The 24,430-nt window shown below is 38.2% G+C and overlaps 2 protein-coding genes across 3 annotated transcripts in view; one reads left to right on the forward strand and one right to left on the reverse strand.

The window, feature by feature from the left end:
* rnf215 (ring finger protein 215) overlaps positions 1-24,430 on the reverse strand; it is a 30,863-nt gene that overhangs the window by 6,150 nt on the left and 283 nt on the right. Inside the window, exons 2-4 of one of the 2 annotated variants that reach the window (XM_067572048.1) lie at positions 22,997-23,097; positions 2,099-2,242; positions 74-226 (exon numbers count right to left, since the gene is read on the reverse strand). In XM_067572048.1, the coding sequence (XP_067428149.1) occupies positions 74-226; positions 2,099-2,242; positions 22,997-23,002 (303 nt within the window). In that variant the 5' untranslated portion in view covers positions 23,003-23,097. Of the gene's footprint in view, positions 1-73; positions 227-2,098; positions 3,187-22,996; positions 23,098-24,430 lie in introns of those variants that run through there. The other variant, XM_067572039.1, reaches the window with a different exon arrangement.
* Positions 4,019-24,220, forward strand: LOC137169063 (SEC14-like protein 2). The gene is made up of 12 exons (XM_067572027.1): positions 4,019-4,407; positions 6,109-6,184; positions 10,321-10,364; positions 13,233-13,295; positions 13,402-13,590; positions 14,974-15,069; positions 15,199-15,259; positions 15,376-15,459; positions 16,476-16,582; positions 20,181-20,320; positions 21,072-21,241; positions 21,379-24,220. Exons 1-12 carry the CDS (start codon positions 4,354-4,356, stop codon positions 21,528-21,530), a joined length of 1,236 nt encoding a protein of 411 aa, XP_067428128.1. The 5' UTR covers positions 4,019-4,353; the 3' UTR covers positions 21,531-24,220.

Below are 24,430 nucleotides of genomic sequence, written 5' to 3' on the forward strand. Positions count from 1 at the left end.
TAAACTGTAAAATCAGCTGCTTATTAAAAGTCACAGAACACCTGCCGACATGCAGTGACCTCTACAGACTTACTTTATTGACCATCGCATCAGCGAAGGACTCCTGGTTTCCGGTGGAGGCTTTGCTGTCGTCCATCTCCACCGGCACCACCCCGATCCACGGCTCCGGCTCTTTGCTGTCATCCTCCGCTTTTCCTCCGCTCACCTGCGGCTCCTCGTCCCGAACCTGAGGACAGAAAAACCGGCTCATCAGTTGTATTACAGGGTGGAAAACTTGATATTTTCTGATATCATTTTGAATATGAAAGTCACCCCATATTTGTCATCTTTAGTCTCACAAAAACACCTGATTCATGACATCCAATAATGCACAAATTCAAGCCTGAATGGTATAAACTATGTTCTGTGTCACACTTTTCTACCTCATACCTGCAGTTCACCATGATTTTCTGCAGAGATTAAATGTTGCTGTGATTAGGGTGCAACTCACGATTATTTTCATTATTTTTTTTTATTTATAAAACAATAAAATATGCTGTTATACTTTGTTAGAGCCCGAGGTGACGTGTTCAAATGTCCGATCAACAGTCCGAAATCCAAAGATGTTCACTTCTCTATCATGAATGATGCATAAAAATTGTAAATCCTCACATCTGAGAAGCTGCAGCCAGCAGATGTTTGCCTTTTTTCCTTACCACCAATATTTCACAAAAACACAAAGATGAGAGGAAAATGAATCCAAATTTATCCAGAACTTTGTTTTTTCTTCTTCCCTACAGAAACGATAATTTCAGTCCCTCAGATTTATCTTGTGACTCTTATAAAGTCCTGAAGATCAAATAATAACAATAAAATGCTGCTTATGTACTGATTCAAATTTCACCTGGTAATATTTCTGTACTTTTACTTAATTACAAGTAAAAGTCCTGCATTTAAAATCGTACTTAAGTATTTTTACATTGTGGTATTTCAACTTTTACTGATGTAAAGGTGGTGGAAGAAGTACTCAGATCCATTTACTACAGTAAAAGTATCAATACAGCAATATAAAAATGCTACACTAGTCCTGCATGAAAAATCCTACTACAGTAAAAGTACATAAATATTATGAGCTTGATGTAGTTAAAGTATTGCAGTAAAAGTAGTGGTTTGGTCCCTCTGACTGATATATTATTATATATGACATCATTAGATTATTAATAGTGAAGCATCAGTGTTAGAGCAGCATGTTACTGTTGTAGCTGCTGGAGGTGGAGCTAGTTTACACTACTTTATATACAGTTAGATAGTTTAGTCCAGTGGTTCCCAACCTAGGGGTTGGGCCCCTCCAAAGGGTCACCAGATAAATCTGAGGGGTCGTGAGATGATTAATGGGAGAGAAAAGAAGAAAAAACAAAGTTCTGATACACAAATCTGTTTTCAGTTTTTGGACTTTTTCTCTGATCTTTGATTTTTTGGTGAAATATTGGATCATTTGAGCGTTTATTGAAATGAAAGCATGTGAGAAGTTTAGAGGGAAAAATCACTATTTGGTGGAGCTGTTAACAACTCATAGACATGTGAAATGTGACCCAGACAATATGTTGTATTTTAAAAGCTTGTTATATCGTCCACTGTGTCAAATCTTTATCTGAAAAGTAGCTAAATCTGTCAAATAAATGTAGTGGAGTAGAAAGTACAATATTTCCCTCTGAAATGTAATGCAGTAGAAGTATAAAGTAGCATAAAGTGGAAATACTCAAGTAAAGTACAAGTACCTCAAAGTTGTACTTAAGTACAGTACTCGGGTAAAAGGACCTGAATACTTCTTCCACCACTGTTCTTAAATAATTACAACAAAATGTTAAATATGTTGTTTTTGAAAACTTTGTGTTGTTCATATTAAGGAAAAACCAGCAGTTAGACTTTGGCTCTGATTTATTATATTATAGTAACATCTTCGCCATTTAAATTTAACGTATTGATCGAGTATTTAAAATAATCTTAAACTGAAGTCCTGGTGCTCCTTTGTGTTCCGATATCTCCTAAACTTACTGTTTCTAACGGTCTAAAGCAGTCCATCACTGGCACAAAAATAAATTAAATGTGAGCCACTGACCAGGACCAGCTCTCCCTCAAGGTCTTGTTTGTCCTGGTCCCGGTGCTCGGAGCTCCATCTGCCCGGCCTGGACTCCACCACTTCTCCCTGGAGCAAAGCGCTGACACCGGGCCGCTGCTCCACGAACACCTCCACCAGAGCGACCTGCTCCGCCGCCACCAGCAGCCCCGGACACAGCAGCAGGAGAAGCGGTAGGATTAACCGGAGACAGCACCGGCGGCGAGTTGCAGCCATTGTCCGAATAGTAACAGAGAGACAATACAGCTGAAAACTGTCTTAAATACACAAACCTAATCAACTGTCACCCGTCATTTTTGAAGAGCTGCTCGCCTTTTTCGCTCGCCAGTTAGCTTAGACCCCCCGGAGAATGTAAACAAGCGAGGGCAGTTTCCGGTTCTAACCGGAAGAAGTGGGAGGATTACTATCTTGTCTACAAGGCTGCTATCCGATGGAGACTTCTTGACACTTGAATTTTTAATATAACAGAAGTTAAATGTAATAGTTGAGTTGTTTTAGTTAACTATATACTATATGAAGCCAAAAACATTTCAACCCAAGCGTAGTTTCTGTGAGTCTTCCGTTAACGTAAAGGTTTTAACCGTTGAGTTTGTACAACCAAAGATAAACCGCAATACAAGAGAATTAAATCATGTACTTCCTGCTTCGCTTTAAAGCCACGACGACATAGCTACACCTATCCCCTCCGCACTGGAAAGATTCAACTTTAGCCAAGCTCCTCATTTACCTATCATTTGTTTTTGTTTTTTGTTTTGGTGTATGTAGAGTGTCCTTGGGTCACGAGACAGGCGTTTAAAATTGAATGTATTATTAGTATTATTTATTATTAGTATTGTATCATACCTTCAGACCGGTATTTCACCTGTTCACACAAGGAGTGATTTGTCTTAACTGTCATTGTGCTATATATAATGTGTGTGAGTAATGGAAAAAAAACAAACAAACAACAAAAAAAAAAAATTGCACCCACTCATTTTGCACTTGCGCAGTGCGACGACATCATTTACCCTAGTAATTAGGAAATCCGGTGAGAGCGTGTGAACATTATAGTCTTGAAAAGTACCAGCAGTAGCAGGTGATTGTAATTCGATCACCGAGTCCAACTTAAAACCCGTTCTTATTAATTCTTGTTGTATGTGCGCATGTGCGAGTTTGTCAGCTTTAGACCAAAGATCGCCTATTATCTTTACTTGGAGATGAATCACTTGGTAATTGAAAAAAAAACTCAGTTTGTCTGAATTATATAATAAAATGTGTAAAAGTATAAGTTTTTCAAATTGAATGTTCGTTTTTGCGGAGAGTTTCAATCTGACTTCACCAAATACTATAATAAGTTAGCCTAATTGATTATTTAATTGGGAAAAAATGTGTTAAATAAGGCCTGTAACAGTAGTGTAGCAAAGCCAGAGGAAAGAAGTAACATTAATTAAACTAAAATAGTAGAGTAATGCCAAAACTATACTGAATAGAATAGAGTTTTATTTTTTTGCCCTGTCTCTTATTTATTTTAAAGATTTATTGAAATGAAACCACGTGAGAAGTTTAAAGGGAAAAATCACTATTTGGTGGAGCTGTTAACAACTCATAGACATCTGAAATGTGACCCCGACTACACACTGCTTTTTGTATGACGTCAAAAGCCAAAAAAGGTTGGAAACCACTGGTTTCATTTTTAACCATGTGTTGTATTTCAAAAGCTTGTTATATTATCTATTGTGTCAAATCTTCATCTGAAAAGTAACTAAAGCTGTCAAATAAATGTAGTGGAGTAGAAAGTACAATATTTCCCTCTGAAATATAGTAGAGTGGAAGTATAAAGTAGCATCAAATGGAAATACACAAGTAAAGTTGAGTAAAATTGTACTTAAATACAGTACTTTAGTATAACAATTTCCACCACTGCCAGTGTGACTGGGGCGGGACTTTCACCGCTCTCTGTGGTTCACACTTCCTGTCTCGAGTAATCCTCCTGTCGTTTCTTCTCTCTTTGGCCGAGTCAGCCGGTTGGACTGGATCTCTAACAGGCGGTCAGTAAGTCGTGTTTACATTTTTCTTCCCTCCCCTCACGGTTTTTTTTTCCACCAGCGGGCAGCTGACAGCGGGGATAACAGCTTAGCGAAGCCGTGAATGAGCATCACGGGGACGGACTCCGCCTGCCACGGTTAACGGTGACAGTGCTTTTTCTGTCTGTCTCAGAGGAGCCATCTGACCTTATCTGGCATCTTCTGGTCGCAGACATGAGCGGAAGAGTAGGAGACCTCAGTCCTAAACAGACTGAAGCGCTGGAGCAGGTAAGTTTACAATAATAATATTGATAATAATAAGCTTATAATAAGAGTTTGACGATCTAGATAAAGCTTTTCTGTATGCTGACAGCTGACAGCTTGTATAATGTCATAATGATGCTTTAAAGGACAGGTTCACGATTTAACAAGTCTGCTTTAAAACAACAGTCATGAGCCCAAATGAACATTCTTGCTGTGATCATTCTGACCATTAGAAGATCCATTCATAACGTACTCACAATGTAAGTGATGGAGGACAAAATCCACAGTCCTCCTTCTGTGCAAAAATGTATTTAAAAGTTTATCTGAAGCTAATATGAAGCTTCAAGTAGATATCTTTCAACCTCACAGTGTTTTTAGTGCCAAAGTGCCTCGTTTTGTTACTATACTTCCACCGCAGCTCAACAGGGAAGCACTGTCTGAGGAAACACAAAGAGGGAAATTGATGCTAAAAAGACTGTAAATGTGTCAGATATCCACTTGATATGACTAACTCAGACTGCTGAAGCCTCATATAAGTTTCACATCAACTTTTAAATGCATTTTTGTATAAATGACTGTGTGGACACACTGTGGATTTTAGGCCCCATCACTTACACTGAAATCACATTTGAAAGGGATCTTTTAATATCCAGTTGTTTCCAGTTTTAATGTCTTGTTGTTCTAAAACAAACATAATATAATTCTCTCTCTTGTCATTACTGTAGCTGTTATATATTAACCATGAGTCTACTAATGAGTCACATCTAATAAAGGGTTTATAAATTATAAGCAATGGATTTTTTAATGGTTAATAAATCATTTACCAATACCTTTTAGATATTGGTAAATGATTATGGTTATGAGACAATATGAGCCAATATTTACTTATGAGCCAATATTAAGAACATTTGAGTTTTCCAGGTTATGAAAAAGCCCTGTGGCTTATAATTAATCTATGACACATTGGCGATGTTATTAGAGCTGCAATGATTAGATGATTAATCAATTAGTCAATGGACAGTAAAATAACTGCCAACTTTTTTGATAATCTTTGAGTAAGTTTTTAAAGAAAAATGCTGAAATCCTCTGGTTCCAGCTTCTTAAATGTGAATATTTTCTGTAATTTTTTTGGTTTTTGTTGGTCCTCTATGACAGTAAACTGAATATCTTCAGGTTGTGGACTGTTGGTTGAGACAAAACAAGACATTTTAGTCTGCATTGACATTTTTTCACTATTTTCTGACATTTTATAGGCCAAACTATTAATCAGTTCATCAAGAAAATAACCGATAAATCACTCCATCATGAAAATAATAGTTAGTTGCAGCCTAAATGCTCGAGTGTTTGCACACTTGATTCCCGTGCTCACACACTTGTGGCCATTTAAAGTGAATAAAACCTAAAATGTGATGACATGATGGCTATTTTGACTATTTTTGTACAATTAGAAGCTTTTTTTTTTTTTTTTACAGACATCCATTGTTGCACATTGCCATGAAAGTGTGTAAAATAATTAGTCACAGAGTCACAAGCAGTGAAATACAAACAGCATTAAACAGAGAAAAGTACTGTTTCTCTGATCTTCAGGGTCATAACTGTAACTGAGAAAGATTAGGCCCAACATTTCCCTGAAAATCTCTTTCTAGTATTGATTTCTCCTCGCTGCTCATATGCAAATCCTGTTTAACACGTGTGTCTCTTCTTCCCTCCATCTTCTGGCTGTAGTTTCGAGAGAGGATACAAGACATTCTTCCTCAACTTCCTGCACAACATGACCACTTCCTGTTACGCTGGCTCAGAGGTGAGGTGAAAACCACAACGGTGCCTGCTGCTTTTCTCCCGAGACCGCCGTTTGCATTCGCAGCTAAACCTCTCCCATAATCCCAGTCCTTCGCTGTGCATGTTGTGATCATTTGCATGAGTTCACAGTGAAAATCTGCCGCTGTTATCATATTATCAGCGTAATAAGCAGAAGCTGCAGCGGTTTATTTCATAAAAAAGGACATGATGCAACACATGTAGGCGCTCTTGTTTGCAGTGGTTGAGAAAGAGACTCACATGGGTTTCATACCCGAACACGATGCTCAAACCGCAACTGAACCTCGCCCGTTCTGAGAAGGGCGGCTAAACAAAACCAGGAAGACGTCAGTGTTGTTTCCCCCTTTTGAAACTAAATTAAAGACTCTGATTTTCCTCGGCTAGGTTGAAGTTATGCGCTCGGACTCTGGAGGAAATGAGAAGATGTGATTAAAGGAGGCCTTGTTCTGATTAGTCCTGGAGCAGAGGTCTAGCACTCCGTGTATCAGGCTAATCCACAGCTAATCGCATTAAAGGTACACTACAATAGAAGACAGCCCGTCTGCTGCTGTGTTTCTGTTGCTCTCCTGGGTTTCCCTGGACTTCGATGACAGTCACAAGTCGTTTCATAACAAGAATTCAGCAGCTGATTGTTCTCTCTAATTAGGCCTCAATAAACGACCGTAGCTGTTGTGAAACGCCTCCTTCCTCCGCCTCTCAGAAAGCTCGACGTCACAGCTTCAAACACAGACAATGAGGGTCTGTTTGGCCAGTGTACCCTCTGAATGATTCAAATTATTTCCCCTTTCATTGTGAATGTATAGAGGACTACTGTTCACAAGCCGAGGCAGCGAGGAGGATAGCTCAGTCCAGGTCACTGATCTAAAGCAAATAGCCCGAGGCGAGCAGTAACGATTGTCCTTATAATAATATAGATCAAAACGAACAGTGGATTTTTTGTTTGCTTGGCGCTCCAGCATGTTGGATTTGAACAATAAGAGTGACAATCAAGTTCTGACTCTCACCTTTAATTCACCTCTGTTTATTTAACTTGCATGTTAAATAACCAGTGTAGTATTTGTAGCGCTCTTTATACACAGTCCTCCAAATTTTGGGAACAGAAAGTAATGAGCAATTATCTTAAATTAAAATTAAGTTACTGGATTCATTCTAATGAGAAAGTGCATACAAGTTTGTCACACATCCACTTCCTACAATGGGTGCTCATAACACAGGGCACAATGCATTAAAGGGGACACGACATGCTTTGTGTGATTTTCTTTCATTTATATACTGTTATGATGTTGGATGTTTATGTTAAAAATGGTCAAAGATCTAAAACTTGAATATGTAAAAATGTTCCCTGAAAGTCAAAACCTAGAGCTTAGAGGTCACCTAGAGCTTCAGTCTTATGTGACCTAATCTGAATGTTTCCTCGACTTCCCCGTCAGTCTCGTAGCCTTCCGCATTCACTCGAATGAGAAAGTGTGTCCAAACTTTTGGAAAAAAAGGAGTGGAAAAAAAAGAAAATCCTTCTACTATTGTTTGTTTACGGAGCCTCCAGAGCTGGTGGAAGTCTGCCAGGGAGAGCTTAAAGAGACCGGAGCTAAAACGGCCTGTTTCAGACGGAGGCTGAACTGAGGAGCTGCTGAAAGAGCCAAAACTGTGCTTGGTTCAAAATTAAAGTCAAGAGATCACCAGACATTTAAAGGGTTTTTTTTTGTGTATGGAGTTTGAGTTTTTTGGCCGATTACTCTGCTCTTTTGTCCTTTTAATAAATAGCGAACAGTAGAAAGCAAAATGACATATTGTGGGAAAAATAGGGAACTGATATGCAATCTACAGTAGAAGAATCCAGTTCTCCTTCTCCCATATGACAGAAGTTGACTCTTGTACACGAGGGCGATGACCTTCCTCCTTTTCTTAGAAGAGCCAACTAAAACAAACGTCCGCCCTACGATGACTCGTACTCCAGCTAGTGATATATTTATCTGAGAGGAGCTGCACCCTGACAGATAACAGCCTGTGCGGCTGCCTTTAGGTTGGTATATCAGCTGTACTGGACCATGTTATCATCATGCAGTGTTATTATGTCATAGTCTACATTTTGCCAAGATGTAACAGAGTTCAGAGAGACAGATTTTTCTGACAACAACCTCTGAACTTCACTGAAGTCCAGTTTTAGTCACAGGATGACGTTTTGGACATCTTAGACGTCATGCATAAATCTTGACTTGTCCTTGAGACACGTTGAGACTTTTAGCTTCCTCTGCTTTATGCTTGTATTTTTTGTTCTATTTTTTTCCAGAGTGACAGATAATCTAAGAGATTTAACATGAATAAATACAAATATATATATGTAATTTTGCTGTCAGTCTAAGCACCTCAATTGGTGACAAAGGAAGTCATGTAACTTTCATTAAAGCTGGACCTGTGATGTGTGACATATTGGCACCTAGTTTGAGGGCGGCGTCATTAAATGTTATCAGATAATGAGCCACATGTGTTGACCTCGTTGACATGAACTTTTATCTAAGCTTCAGATAACATCATTTCAAAACCGCAAATATCAACTCTTTGACAGCGATCTGAGGACGAGCGCTGAGTCTGATATCGTCTTAAAAACAAAGGTTTCACACCTTCAAATCGTCTCATTTACAGTGTTTTGTTTCTTCGAGTTGTTTATTAAATGAATTCCACCTGCATTCACTCATGAGATATAATAATAATAATAATAAGCTTGAAACCATCCCTCCATTTTCTACACCACTCATTCTCTGGAATCTCTCGGAAATCACAACAAACTTTAAAAATCTCATCGTAAATCTTTGAAAAGTAGGAGGCAGCGATGAAAAGCAAACAGGATTAGTAGCTACTGGGTCAAAGGTTAAGTGATGAACGCATAACACTTCAATTACTAACCTAAAATAACACATGGCCTCGTCCCAGCCAGATCCCGCTCTGTGCTTTTGTAATTGTGAGTCATTCGGTGCCCTCGAGGCTCCACCAAGGTGCCAGAACGGAGCATTAGGCACGCTGTAATCCACTGCTGGAGTTGTAAGTCTCAATTCATGGCAACAGCACTGTTGTACTTTTCCACCAGACTGTCGGCTGCAGAGCTAATCACCTTAGACGGAGTATTAGACATTAGACGACTGTGTGCCCACTGTGTTCTGGATCAATTATACTGACACTGTGTGGTAGACAGAAAGCCTTTTGGTTGTTATACAAGTTTATTTCCAGAGGGTAGAAATTGAAAGTTTCCTAATGTTCCTGTAGTATTTTTAGCATTTCTTAAAACTTTGTCTCTCTGTGTCATCTTGTGGTTTACAGGGACATTTGTTGCAGAACTCTTTTGTAACTGCATTCAATTGACTTGTTTTTTCTGTTTGTTTTTTTTTTTACCTAATTTGGTAAAAAGGGGTCTTATTTGTTGGAAAAAGCATCTTGAACAACATCTTGACCTCTTCTCTCTAGATGCTGCTCTTATTTTTTTTGTGATACTACAAGTATTTCTGGGATTTCCTCTTTTTTAAAAGGCAGATTTAGGTTTAAAGTGAGACAGATTTCCTCGGTCTTCCCAACACCTCCTCCGCTACTCTGCAGACTGAATGTTTGACCTGTTTTAGTCTTTAAGGAGTCTGGGGATGCGCTGTTATCATGAAATATATCTCTCAACGTCCCTCTCACAGATTTTGTGTTAGCAGGGATGCTATTAAACAACATTCATGTCTGAATCAGGTTTTATTTCATACGAGGTCTCAGAGAAGCCAAAACAGTGCACATCTTTGGCTTTTTTAAATATTATAACTTTATATTTTTAGTTTGTACACTTTATTCTCATAGTTTTTATATCCTGTCTTCTTTGTGTCTTCCCCTCTTCCTCTTTTCTTTTTCCTGTAAACCACATTGTAGCTTTTGTTTTTTTCCAAAAAGTGCCATATAATAAATAAGTTTACTTGTTTCACAGTAAAAGTTCAAATCTTATATTTTGTATTTTGTTGGTAGAATATTGCTGTTTTTGTCCGACTACATTTCTTTATTCTGGTAAAATAACATTTAACATCACAAATGAAACGTTGTTGTTTACAGTCGTCACTTCTTAATCCTTTTTTTGATTTTTTCACTTCTTTTTTTCAGCCAGAAACTTCAATGTCCAGAAGTCTGAGGCCATGCTGCGAAAGGTAACGTTCAGATTTTCTGTTGAGTACAAGACTTTACTTTAGTACCTGCATGTGTAGAGCTCTTGTACAGATTTATTACACAGTACGAAACGTGTGCTAAAACAACTATAACACGAGGCGATCAACTATTGCAAGCTAAGGTACAACTACAGTACCTTCAGTGACTGGTTTGTGTTTGTGAAAGTGCAGTTAGCACCAACACAGCTCAGGAGTGGCTGCGGATTAGAGGGGAGCGGTGTGGTAATGGTTCACTGTGGGGAAACCGAGTCATTACAGCAGCCTGAGAAGATAAGATACAGATAGAAGGGATAGAATGAGGACTTAAGATCATGGTGATAGGACGTGATCTACAGCCACCTGACTTAAAGCTGCTGCATTAATTGATTTGTGGCTTTTTAGGGGGCAGAAGACCTCCACAACAAGCTGTCAGACACACAGCTCTGACAGATTATCACCTTATATCGCCCATTTTTGTTCAATTTCCAGTTTTTTCTCTTAACTCCTGGTTGCTATTGCTGGCTAGTAAACACAAGTAAAAAGTCTCATTTCTCAAAGTTGGCATTACAAGTCCAGATATTTGAGGAGGTCATATGACCTTCAATCACATCCACCACAGATATCAGAGTTAACTAGTTCACAACTAGCTCTCTACGAGCGTACTTTGTTTTGTCACTCTTTTTTAAAGACAGTTAGCAGCACACTTGCTAACTATGTGGTAAGCGAGGACGCCATCGCCCACATCCTATACACCGCCCTCTCCCACCTGGAAAGGAGGGACACCAATGTGAGGATGCTGTTCGTAGACTACAGCTCAGCGTTCATCACCATAGTGCCCTCCAGGCTTGTCAGTAAGCTCAAGGATCTGGGCCTGAATACAGCACTGTGTGATTGGATCCTGGACTTTCAGGTGGTGAGAGTAGATAACTGCACCTCTTCACCACTGACCCTCAGTACAGGAGCGCCACAGGGCTGCGTCCTCAGCCCCCTCCTGTGTCATTGTGCCCCCCAGTTACCCCCATCAACGACACAGTGGTGCAGAGGGTGGACAATTTCAAATACGTGGGGGTAAACATTCACAAGTACCTGACATGGCTAGCCACACCACCACTGTTATTAAAAAGGCCCAACAGCATCTGTACGGCCTCAGGCGCCTAAAGAAATTAGGCCCGAGGCCCCAAATCCTCAGAGCTTTCTGACAGGCTGTGTCACTAACTGGTACAGCAGCTGCACCAGCATGGACCACAAGGCACTGGGGAGGGTGGTGCGCACGGCCCAGTACATCACTGGTTGTGAGCTGCCCAGCCTGCAGGAGTTGTACACCCAGTCATTAAGGACCCAACACGCCCACAACACAACAGCCTGTTCTCCCTGCTGCCCTCAATTATTAGGCACCAGAGTCTCAAAACACGCACCCACAGACTGAGGAACAGTATTTTTTATTGTTTTTTAATATTTTGTTATATTTATATATGTATTTATATATATATATATTTATTTACTGTAACTGAGCCTCCCAGCCAAAGGATTTCACACAATGGTACTTGTGTAACCGGAGTGCTAATAAACATCTTGAATACTCTAGAAGCTAACATCAGTAGAGGCTAGGAGTGTTAGCTTTCTATTAGCTTGCTTTCAAAGACCCAAAAAACTTCTGTTTATTAAGATGAACTGAAAATGGCTGAAGACAGTACAGCTTACTGTGGCCCTGTTTACACCTGACATTAACATGCGTTTTGGGTGATCTGAACACAATAAGTCTAATAATAATAGCTTTAATTTATACAACAATTACCTTGTTCAATTGTCTTTATTTTCTGCCATATTTTTAATCATCAGAAATGATTGTCAGGCCTTACATTATACAAATCGTAGTTTGCACGGACATCCAAACCAAAGGGGGCAGGTGCTGAGCTGAAAGTGAGCAAATAATTAAATAAATAAACAGCTTATATAGGCTTCAAATGACCTCATATTTCTGAAGTCTAACCACCAGGCATAAATCATGTATCAAACTGACCTGTGATCATATTCTGAACATTTTGTTCACCATTGTGCATGTATGCGTAGGTTCATAAGCGTGTGAATGCATGTATGTGTGTACAGTGGTACTTAACTGATCCGCCTCCTGCTGACGGGCCAGGTTTTACATCACCTTCTGTCTAAAAGGCTAAGCCACTTAAATCACTATATTATGCCTGGGCAGATCTGCTATTGCACAGTCTACTATTAAGACAGATTAAAGGATAGGTTCACAATTCACAAAAGTCTGTCTTATAATAGTCGAATGAACACTGAAACAGGTTTTTCTTGCTGTAATCATTCCTCATGTTCATACAGGCCATTAGAAGATCCCTTTATAATACACTTACAATGTAAGTGATGGGGACAAAATCCACAGTCCTTCTTCTGTGCTAAAATATGAAGCTTCAGCATCCAAATGAGTCAAATCAAGAAGATATCTTTCAATGTTACAGTCTTTCTAGTGCCTCAGTTCCTCTTTTTGTTACTATACTTCCACCTGCAGCTCAACAGGGAAACACAAAGAGGGAATTAGATGCTAGAAAGACTCTAAATGTGGCAGATATCCACTTGATATGACTAACTCAGACTGCTGAAGCCTCATATAAGACTGTGTGGACACACTGTGGATTTTGGTCTCTATCACTTACATTGAAAGCACATTTGAAGAGGATCTTTTAACAGCCAGTATAAACAGGAGCAATGATTACAGTGTTCATATGGACACCTGACTGTTGTTTTAAGACAGATCTGAAGAACTGTGAACCTATCCTTTAAGTAATATTACAGTTTATGTCTTCTACATATACTCATATATTGCATAATGATTATTTTGCTTCTTTCTTCCAGCATTTGGAGTTCAGGAAACACATGAAAGTAGACACAATAATCACTGAATGGCGTCCACCAGAGGTAACACCCTCTAAACCCAATAATGGCAAGATGCTAATTTTGAAAAATATTTTGCTTAAATAATTGATTAAACCATTCTTCTGATGTTTTTAAATGGCTGCTGCAGGTGATAGAGAAGTATCTGTCTGGAGGGATGTGCGGCTACGACCGTGAGGGCAGTCCCATCTGGTATGATGTCATCGGACCTGTGGATCCCAAAGGCCTCTTCCTGTCTGCCTCCAAGCAAGACTTCATCAAGTCCAAGATCAGAGACTGTGAGATGCTGCAGAAGGAATGTAACCTCCAGACACAGAGGGTAAAGGCAGCGTCATAAGATTTAAGTGGGAGTTTAGTGGAGTTTTTGGGAGGAAATATTAGTTTTATTTTCTTTTGGAAATGGTCAAACATGTGTTCAGCCTAACAACTCAAACTCCCAAACATCCATTAGAGCAGTTGTTTCCAACCTGGAGTTCACCAGATGATTACAAGGCAGGAAATAATAAAAAATAAATCAAAATAAATCTGCTACACAAAATCAGACTTACTCTTTGAAGTTTACTCTTATCTTCTTCCTCTGAAATACTGTATTTGACCTCCTCAGGCCTTCAAATGAAACAATCAAAGAAGAAAAAACACTGTCTGACTGAACTGCTAACAACTTCATAATAATCATAATAATAAAAAACTTAATACAGCACTTTTCATATCAGAGTTACAAAATGCTTTACATGGTTGAACCAGGATTAAAACATTTAAATGTGCATCAAATAGGAAGTATTTTCAATTAAAAAAAAACATAAAAATATCCAAAAATATAAGATAAAACAGTGTGTAAACTTAAAGTCTGTACATGCAACTTGTAATAAGGTACAAGTAGACACACAAGCAATTAAAAAAAGCAATCTAAGAAAAGACACAGTGATATTCTTCTCTTAGTGATCACATAAATACAGTTTGTCACTTTTTCTTCAGCATGTGACCTATGAAGTTCTTTTAATTTGCAACAGTGAAAAAAAGTAATAAAAATATCAGAATATATCAGAAGATAAAAAAAGATTGGTTGACTTCTGAAAATCTTTGCTGTTACCGGTGTAAAAACAACTCGAAGACTATTTACCATCACATTTATTTACCGTTTTATTATGTTCTTTTGACATTTTAACTCTGTTGAATTTTGGCCTGCTTATCGCTTGTATCAGAGTAATAATTATTTATTTACCATTTACTATTTTCATTTTCTTACTTGCTTTCCATAGATTACAGAATGTTATTTTATGTCTTTATTTGATTGTTTATTTAACAGGGACAAAGCCCAATAAATTTATCATCATTTCCATCTGTAGAGTCTGGGCGCGGTCAGTTGTGTTGAATTAAAACATAAACACAGTAAAAACATCAGTATTAAAATCAGGAAAGAAAAGAATAAAAAACACAGAATAACGATAATATTCCCCAACTAGTGAGTAAACCGTCTGTAATCTCAACATCTTTAAGGACAAACAACTCATCATTACAAGAAATTACCAACCAGATGTGTCGTACTAATACTGACCTCAGCGACTGCAGGTCTGAATATCCTGCAGCCTCATTTTCTTATTTTCAAACCAGGTTTAAAATGTTTAACAGTTCTCAGATACTCAGTTTTAGTTTTTTCAGATTAGATATGAATGTAACTTGGTTTCTGTCTGTTTTCATGCAGCTGGGGAGGAACATAGAGTCAATCACTATGATCTACGACGTTGAAGGTCTGGGTCTGAAACACTTGTGGAAACCTGCTATTGAGACATATGGAGAGGTACACACACACACACACACACACACACACACACACACACAGACAGCGCACTATATACACATACTGTAGACCTCACAAAACTAAGATGGACACTTACTATTATCAACATCTCCAAATATGTGTCACCAGATCCTCCAGATGTTTGAAGACAACTACCCAGAAGGCCTGAAGAGGCTGTTTGTCATTAAAGGTAAAGTTGTCCTTCCACTATGAATACATGTTACAGTCAATCATGTTATCCTTGTATTAAAGGGCCAGACTTATTCATGATTGCTGGTTTATACCTTTTTATTTTATCTTCCGCAGCTCCTAAACTCTTCCCGGTGGCCTACAACCTCGTCAAGCACTTTCTGAGTGAGAACACGCGACAAAAGATCCTCATCCTCGGGGGTGAGACATACAATATTTTCACCTAATATTTTAAGAGCTTTCCCTCCTTTCCCTTCTTTAAAATCCATATATTGCATTAATATTGAGGCATTAGTTTAGTTTCCATTAACAAACAAGGTTAACAGCGTCTATCATCTTCTACACAGCATTTTTAATGTGGTTGGTCAAAGCAAAGAGATAATGGGCCTCATGCAACTCGTACGTGTCTCTTAAGAACAAATATCTGTTTGTGATTTAAGAAAACTTGGTCCAGACCTGTCATACAAGTCATGAACAGATAGTCTCTGACTTTCTTCACAAGGGGAGAAACACTTGTTTGATTTGGAACAAGGTGCAGCAGCTTCTACATTTCAGCAGTAGTTGTAAACAGCTGCTTCAGGATCTCTCTGTAGGTCTTTGTCCTGTATCATCTTCTGTTGCAGCTGACAGTTGTAACAGGCTGTAATATTCTCTCCTCTGATATCTCTGTGACCGGCGCATGAACGCCTCTCGTATGAGTCATGGAGCGCTTTGCTTTAGAAAGACGCTTTTTTATCTTCATGTCAAACGTTCCCTCTTTGTTCCTGTCTCAGTGCGGCGCTGCTCTGATGACACGTCGTTGGCAGCCGGATTCATATTTTCTAATTGTTTCGGGTCCTCGACTACTGACGCTCAGACATTTCTTATGTGTTTGTCTGCTGATTTCTGACAGCAGGACTTGAAGCTCCGCAGTGTGAAGTTACTGTATTTACTCTTTGGTAAAAACATTTTTGTGAGTGAAACTTGCCAACAAACAGAGTGGAACATGTAGACTTATATGGACATTTAAGGAGCGTTGATTATTATATGGTCAAATATCAAGAACAAGTGACATTAATCAGGCTGAAACGAGCGATTTACGACAAGTTTGGACGGTTAAGAGAGTTTGCTGAATCCAATACTTGTGAGAGTTTTAGGATAAGAATATAAAAACATTCTTGCACAAGGCCCAGTGTTTTTCTGAAGAAATGAGTGTTGTTTATTCTCTCGTCTAACAGCCAACTGGCAGGAGATTTTACTGAAGTACATTGATGCAGAGGAGCTGCCGGTGATATACGGGGGAAAGCTGACGGATCCGGATGGAGATCCCCGCTGTCGGACCAGGGTGAGTGAGGCCAAACCACTGCTACACCATGTGGGCGCTGTTCTTTAGTACTAAAGTAGGGTGATGAGTTGGACGAGACAAATATCTGTTGCAGATGCTGCTTAATCATTTTACGATATTATCAATACAGACTCGCTGACACACGCAGTACAGTACCAAATCCTGTCAGTCATCCCTCTCTCGCTGTCGAACATAGTGAATCTTATTTAAAATCAAGCCGAATATGGTTTGTCAGATCATTTTTCAGCATGTGAGAAATAGAGGTGAATATATGAAGCCCTTAATGTCCTGGAATTATGAGACAAAGCATGTCTGAATCATCCTTTACTTCCTTTGACATGTACTAAAATGTTTTTACTCTAACAGGATTGATAAATAGTCAAATCTACCCTGTTTGTCAGACTACAGCTACCGTGTTGCAGTTAGTGTGTCACTGAGGCACCACTTTGTCTTCACTTGCATTGTGACAGTTTATTAGCAGTGCATTTTCACGGTTTTAGTTTAGCCCTGGTCGGGTTTCCTCACATAAAAAGGAGAAGCTGTCAACCCTCTAGTTTTCCCCCTGAATGTTAATAAGTCCCAAAATAACTTCACGCAAAAAAGTCATGCGTGTACTGTGAATGCAGTGAGAAATAAGAATATTAACACGTGTTGAGGAAAAGCTTCAAATACTAATTTTAATTACAATTTACTTGATAACTTCTTTAATCTGAACAACATTAATTTGCACACACAATTCAGTTATGCCGATTGTTTTGAAGGATGTGGAGCAACTTTGCTTTTCACAACTACTGTCTGACACAAGTACCAACAGTCATGCAATGGATACGAGTCTGGTTCCAACCGCAGCTGCTCAGCCCTGCTGTAGAGTTTAAAATATCAAAATATCTACAACTCAGTGCCTCAATAGACAGTAGATGCTTTTATTTTTCTGAGACTTTTGACTTCTGTTTTTCTTTCGCTGATTTGCATCCTCTGCTCATGTAGTTTAGGCAACTGCAGGCTTGCTCATCTGCATATTGTGTACTTGAAACGTGGGTTTATATTTGACTGGCAAATGATGTTACACATGCGTTCCCCATTCCGGCAGTTCTTCCCGTCACGACCGAGCAGAAACAACAGAGAATATATATATAGAGAAGTAATTTGCCTAAACAGGAATATTATAATGTTTAATTCAGGCTGGAAAGGCTGTGTCAGGGATCCTGTTACACATGAATGAGCCAATTTGATCATAGCAGGTCAATGACAATGCAAGGACTATTCTGGACCAGCTCCATAGCAGAGTGAATCAATACAGATGCTAAATAAAGATTATCTATAGTCCACCATGCAGCAAAATAACGATGCAAAAAGGATTTTTTGGTTGCACTGAAAGTATAGTGAACTGTAACAGGGAATGACAGAAGTTATTTTCATGTGTTTGCAGACAGTTCAGGGCACCAAATAAGTGGGAAGTGGGGTTTTATTTTGAAATACGTAGCCTACATGTTCTCCTTTCTTAACGTTTTTCATGTCTTTTTCTATTAATTTGCATGGATTTTCATCCGATGTGATTTTCCAAAGCCTTACTGTTCAGTCAGTTTTCACACGACAGCCACCATGCTACCTCAGGCGATGCCACCAAACACTCATTGACCCCCCGCTTGCCTTTTTTGTCTGGAGGATTGGGAGGATTTTGTCTGAGCTGGAGGTACCCTTTGTGGCAATTTATTTTAGTGTGAATTCATATCTGAAGTTCTTGGACTGGAGGTTGAGCTTCAATCTAAAATCTCGCCTAGGGCACCAACATAGTCAGAGCCAACCCTGCCGAGGAAATTGAAGAGAAATAAACTACTAAAGATACTTAACTCCTACTTCATCCCTGCTGCAGTCCTGCCTTGCTGCATAGAAACATCCTCAGCAACAAGACACGCTGTGAAACCATGCTGAGCTTTTTTGCAGGACAAGGTAGTGTCGGACAACTAGCAGACGTGAGCGCAGCTTTAATAGTTTAGTCGTAGTTGCACGCTAGTAGATAATTCACCAAGTGACAAAACTGACCCACGTTTGTCTCTGTAGATAAATAATTGGGCCCAGGACAGATGAGGAACAGGAGGAGAGAAATTCATTTCGGCTGCTTTCAAGATTCAAGGGATTGAAATGTTCAGCCTCAAAGTGTTTTCTTTTTTTTTTCTACTCTTCTTTTTTTAAAAAGAATTTTTCTAGTTAGCTAGTTGTGTGTCCTTGACATTGTACTTTGCTATTTCGAGTAGGTTATAGCAACTTTTGTTTCTTGTTAAGTGATACCAGACCAGTGATATCTACACGTCCAGAGTCGTGTGTGGTTTTGATACAATGTGGAGCACAAGACAAATGAAAGATTAAGTGGAAAGATTAGTGATCATTTGAGTATAGTTATAAAATAAGCTCAGTTTGTCTTGTGAAGAATCGAACATCTTTTAAGGGCCTGAAATCCACTTTAAACATACAATTTAATTGCAAATTGTATGTAAAGAAAACTTTTTGTTAATGTTAATAGAAACATTAATCCAGTCTTCATGTTTGCTTTTTGTTTGCATTATTTTTGGTTATGATTTAAATAATCTGGGATATTGATATTCTGATTGTTAAAATAAGGTGAAAGTTTGGGGTTTGCATCACAAACAGTGTAGCGTAACCAGTTTTTGTTTTAGCCAGAAGCATTTTCCGAGCCGTCGATGCAGGAAACTGAGCTTTGACATAAAATTAAGGTGAACATTAAAAAAAAGATCTTTTAAAAATTCACTTAAACATATTTTTCCAGAGAAAATCTGTAAAAAACTGAAATCATGGACCTTTATGCGTCTTGTATGTGAGGTTTTTCTCCCACTTCCCCTCCGCCAGGACTCTTCTTCTTCTGCACAGTTTATGAAAAATACAAAAATAGTGATTGATTTTTTTTTTTGCTTACTAATGGATCATGTGACAATGTGTGACAATCAGTTGGTACTGCCTTTCTGCATTTTTTCATTTTGTGTGTGTCTGTTTCCCAATAATGGTTCTGTTAAGTTTGAAAAGACATTTTTGCAAGATTTTTTAGAGAAGTGGTTTCAGTTTAGTTTGACTTCCTGGTTTTTTCTGACAGATCCCTGCAGACAGATAACGCCCGTATCTCAGAGACACTCAGTACAAGACATTCCCATTTCTCAGGTGGTGTTTGTGTATAAGCTCTGTCTGCCATCTATAATACTAAATCACCCTTACATTGAATTACATGAAGCTGACTTCACATCAGGAACCTGCTGCCCTCTGTTGGTTGAATCCTGTTTTGCACTTTACTGCATCGGCAAATCACAGAAAGTGATTGGTTTGATTTTATGTGAATGTACAGAAACGTGGAAAAGAGAGAACATTGTGCTTGTTTTTTTTGTGAAACACTTTTGAATGTCTAAATAAACCAGTTTTGTGCAAAAAAGCGTGCAGCCGTTCATAGATAAATAACAGCACACAGTTTTACAGTAAGTCAAACTTTCTCTTTTTCCTCATTTCTCCTTCCCTCCATCTATTCCAACATTTCATGTATCTAACAGACTTATATACGTGTTTAACTGTGTTTATGTTTGCGTCCGTGTTGCAGATAAACCATGTCGGCCCGGTTCCCCCCTCATACTACGTGCGGGATCATGTTAAAGTGGACTATGAGCAGTGTCTGAGCGTCAGTCGAGGTTCCTCCAAACAGCTGGATTATGAGATTCTGTTTCCGGGCTGCGTCCTCAGGTCAGCCGACTTTTCTCACAGCGGTAGCAGAGATATAAAGTTATTTAAACCATACTAGTCCTTAAACAGCTAGTAGATTAATTGGTTAACCAATCGACAGAAAATTGATAACAATTTAGATTTAAAAAATGTATTAATTCTTTAATAAAAAGTGGAAAACATTCACTGGTTCCAGCTTCTTAAATGTGAGGATTTGATGCTCTTCTCTGTTTTATAACACTGTAAATTGAACATCTCTTGGTTTTGGACTGTTGGTCTGACAAAACATGCAAGACGTGACCATATAGACTAGAAAATTGTGATGGATTTATTGACTATTTTTAGAAGAAGAAGCAGGTAAATAATGGGAAAAGGTGTTAAATGAAGCCCTAAGTCATAAAAGGCATTGGTAAATGTTATGAGCCAATATTTTAGTTTTCCAGGCTCTCTGGCTCATTAATAATTAATGCTGAAGCCTCATATAAGCTTCAGATAAACCTTTAACCTGAACTGATCCTTTAACTATTTTAATGTCAGTGGGACAAGACTAATTAAAGAAAGGTTAACAGATACATCTCTTTTTGGCAGAGGACAGGGTGTTTTGGTAATCCCACACCTACCCCAGTACTTTTACATGCAGAAGTTCTTCTTTTAAATATTCTGCATGACACACAATATCACTGTAGTGTTTTTGTCTTTTTAAAATGAATAAAATCCACAAAAAAAGTCTGAAAACAGTGTTTAAAACGTTTTTTTCCCCTCATCTTGTCAGGTGGCAGTTTGCCAGTGAGGGTGCAGACATTGGTTTCGGGGTGTTTCTAAAGGCTAAAATGGGTGAATGGAAGAAAGCGGCTCAGATGGAGGAAATCGTTCACAACCAGCGCTACAACGCTCACTTAGTGCCCGTGGACGGATCACTGACCTGTGAACGCCCAGGAGTCTGTGAGTGTCCTGTTAAATCATTCTCAACATGCAGAATCTGGTGTTTAGGAGGCTTTATGATGTGTGTAATCAAATCTGTCAGCAACACAATTAAAGCTTCCTGTTCTGTGTGTGTCCTCTCCCTCCTCCCCCACCAGATGTGCTGCGATTTGACAACACTTACAGCATCTTTCAGGCCAAACGAATCAGTTTTACTGTCGAGGTCCTGCTCCCTGACCACTTACAGACCCCACAGACCAATGGAGCGTCCAGCACGCACACGCAAGCGGAGGGCAACAGCCAACCATAACCAGGAAGATGATGTCAGATTAGTAGTGTTTAGCCGCCACGAGTAAGCACAGCCTGAGATACTTGATTTGAAGATGAACCACGACATGCTGCCAATACACAACAATTCAAAGTATTTATTAAACCCCTTTAGAAGATCTGATGACCTATTGAACATCTTTAATATTCATGTGGTGTCCCCTTCGGAAACACGAGTTATTATCCTCTAACAAAACAATGTAGGAGACAAAGATATATGGATATGCATGATATATAATGATATATTGATCCGACTTTGTGGCAACACTTTAGAGGAAACCCTTTCAAAGCCAGGAGACGGTTGCACTAACTGTTCGTAAGTTCACTAACTGGAGATTTACACGTCATTAAATTAAAACAGTTGCACCACAAAACACTGTTAGTTCTCACCGAGAATTGTTACTGAATATTCTCAAGTGCTGTACTTTTTGAGGTACTTGTACTTTAGTATTTCCATTTTATGCTGCTTTATACTTCCACTCCACTACATTTCAGAGGGAAATATTGTACTTTCTACTCCACTACATTTATTCGACAGCTTTAGTTACTTTTCAGATGAAGATTTGACACAATGGATGATATAACAAGCTTTTAAAATACAACACATTGTTAAAGATGAAACCAGTGGTTTCCAACCTTTTTGGCTTTTGATGTCTTACAAAAAGCAGTGTGTAGTCGGGGTCACATTTCACATGTCTATGAGTTGTTAACAGCTCCACCAAATAGTGATTTTTCCCTCTAAACTTTTCACATGCTTTCATTTCAATAAATGTTCAAATGATCCAATATTTCACCAAAAATCAAAGATTAGAGAAATAAAAAGACAGGTCAAAGAAAATTAAAACTCTTTTCTATTCAGTTTAGTTTTGGCACTATTCAACTATTTTAATTTAATTCATTTTACTTCCTTCCTCTGGCTTTGCTACACTACTATTACAGGCTTTATTTAACACATTTTTTTCAATCAAATAATCAGTTAGGCTAGCTTAATTATAGTATTTGGTGAAATCAGATTGAAACTTTCTGCGAAAATGAACATTAGGTTTGAAAAACTTAGACTTTTACACATTTTTTAATATAATGCAAACAAACTGGGGGGAAAAAAACAGACCTACATTAACAAAGGATTTACAGTTTAGGTTTTTTTTTTATATCTTTTGGCCCCTAAAACTGTTATTTTTGGAAGTTATGTTATGTTATGAAGTTATGTTATGACTTCATGTTCACAAAGTTGGTTGCTTCTTACTGGTTGGCGCAACTGATGTTTCCTAGCAACCAATTTAAACGTTATTGTATGCAGCGTTTAATAGCTAAGACATTTAAGTTTTAATGGTGCAACCTGATTTAGTAAATCACAAGTTTGAAACTAGTTAGTATTAAGAACTTAGACTTAGTTACGGATTTACGAACAGCTGGTGCAGCCACAGTTTGGGGAAGAGCTTCACTGACCTGCATAGAGCCCCGACCTCAACCCCGTCCAACATCTTTGGGATGAACGAGCCAGTCCTCATCAAATCTCTGCATCCAGGGTCCAAAATCTGGTGGAAAGCCTGAAACCAGAAGAGTGGAGGCTGTTATAGCAGCAGATTAATGCTCGTGGTTTTAGAATGACATGTTCAACTATCACAGATGGGTGTAATATTTAAGTGTCGCTCATCAGTATGAACAAGAGGAATGATTACAACAAGAAAAACATGTCTCAAAGTTTATTTGGGCTCCTGACTGTTGTTTTAAGACAGACCTGTCCTTTAAATGGCATGATGTGTAAAAAAAAAAAAGGCCAACACGTCTATAAAATGCAGCACAAGAGTGAAATAATGTTTAATTTTCTTATGTGCAAAACAAAGTATAACATTTTATATGGAAGTTTTCTCCATGTACCAATATATGGCATAAATATTTGCCATAAGATTCGAACAACAGTTAATTTAGATGGTAACAAAATGCTGAGAAGACGTATTTTCAAGGAAAAAGTGAAAGAATAAATAAATTCAGATGATTCATTTGTGTAAAAGTCCTTCTTGATACACTTGAAAAATATATTTAAAGTTAAGATTTGTTCACTTCTTGTTATGAATTTTCTAGGCGTTTGGCCTTTTGACTGCATCTCCATTTACACGTGTTACTCTCGACAACTTTTCTCTTTCTGCTCACACGTTTTTATCAGAAATATCAGAAGTTACCACGTTGAATTATCCCCTCAAGTCGTAATTAAATGTGGAAGATTATGACCTAATCTGTTAGGAGTTTCTAAATGAAGTTTTACTCGTCTATTGAAAGCCCTGTTGACAGTCATGACTCATTTAATGTGCCTCTAATGAGCAGATGAAAGATAACATTCCTTTAAATATTTATTCCCTAATTTATCTCCAGAAAATTGGATGAAACAGGAAATATTTTATAATATTAAGATATTAAACTCTCTCTCTCTCTCTCTCTATATATATATATATATCTATATATGTGTCAGATTTTCTCAAATAATGAATATTTGTTTTAAGTAAAGAGCATGAATGTTGCAGAAATATGCAGTATTACATAATGTTCATTTTAAATCATTTACAGTGAATGTAAAGTGAACTCTCACCGGACAACTACTGAATGTAGATTTTATTGTTTTATGTGTTGGCCACAATCATAAAGGAAAAATAAATAAATGACCACGAAAAAAAACCTTTTCAAATTTGTTTTTTTCCACATATGATGAAGATTGCATCAACATTGTAAGAGAATAAATCAGTCTTTTACAAAGAAATGGCAGCTGAATGTGTTTTACATTCCCACATTTAGTCTTCATAACCTCAGTATGTGTAAATATATGTAGAAAAGTCTGTTGTGTTTTGATTTTTGATGATGTAGCAACTGTTTTTTTTTTTACAGGCA

This window comes from Thunnus thynnus, chromosome 2 (genome assembly GCF_963924715.1).
Source record: "Thunnus thynnus chromosome 2, fThuThy2.1, whole genome shotgun sequence".
In the NCBI taxonomy this organism is placed as follows: Eukaryota; Metazoa; Chordata; class Actinopteri; order Scombriformes; family Scombridae; genus Thunnus; species Thunnus thynnus.

Excerpts from the sequence above, each read along its gene's own strand:
- LOC137169063 (XM_067572027.1), top strand. The coding sequence starts at position 4,354 with ATGAGCGGAAGAGTAGGAGACCTCAGTCCTAAACAGACTGAAGCGCTG. Across the intron at positions 20,321-21,071 it reads TTTCCGGGCTGCGTCCTCAG|GTGGCAGTTTGCCAGTGAGG; the intron begins GTCAGCCGACTT and ends TCATCTTGTCAG. Across the intron at positions 21,242-21,378 it reads CTGTGAACGCCCAGGAGTCT|ATGTGCTGCGATTTGACAAC; the intron begins GTGAGTGTCCTG and ends CTCCCCCACCAG.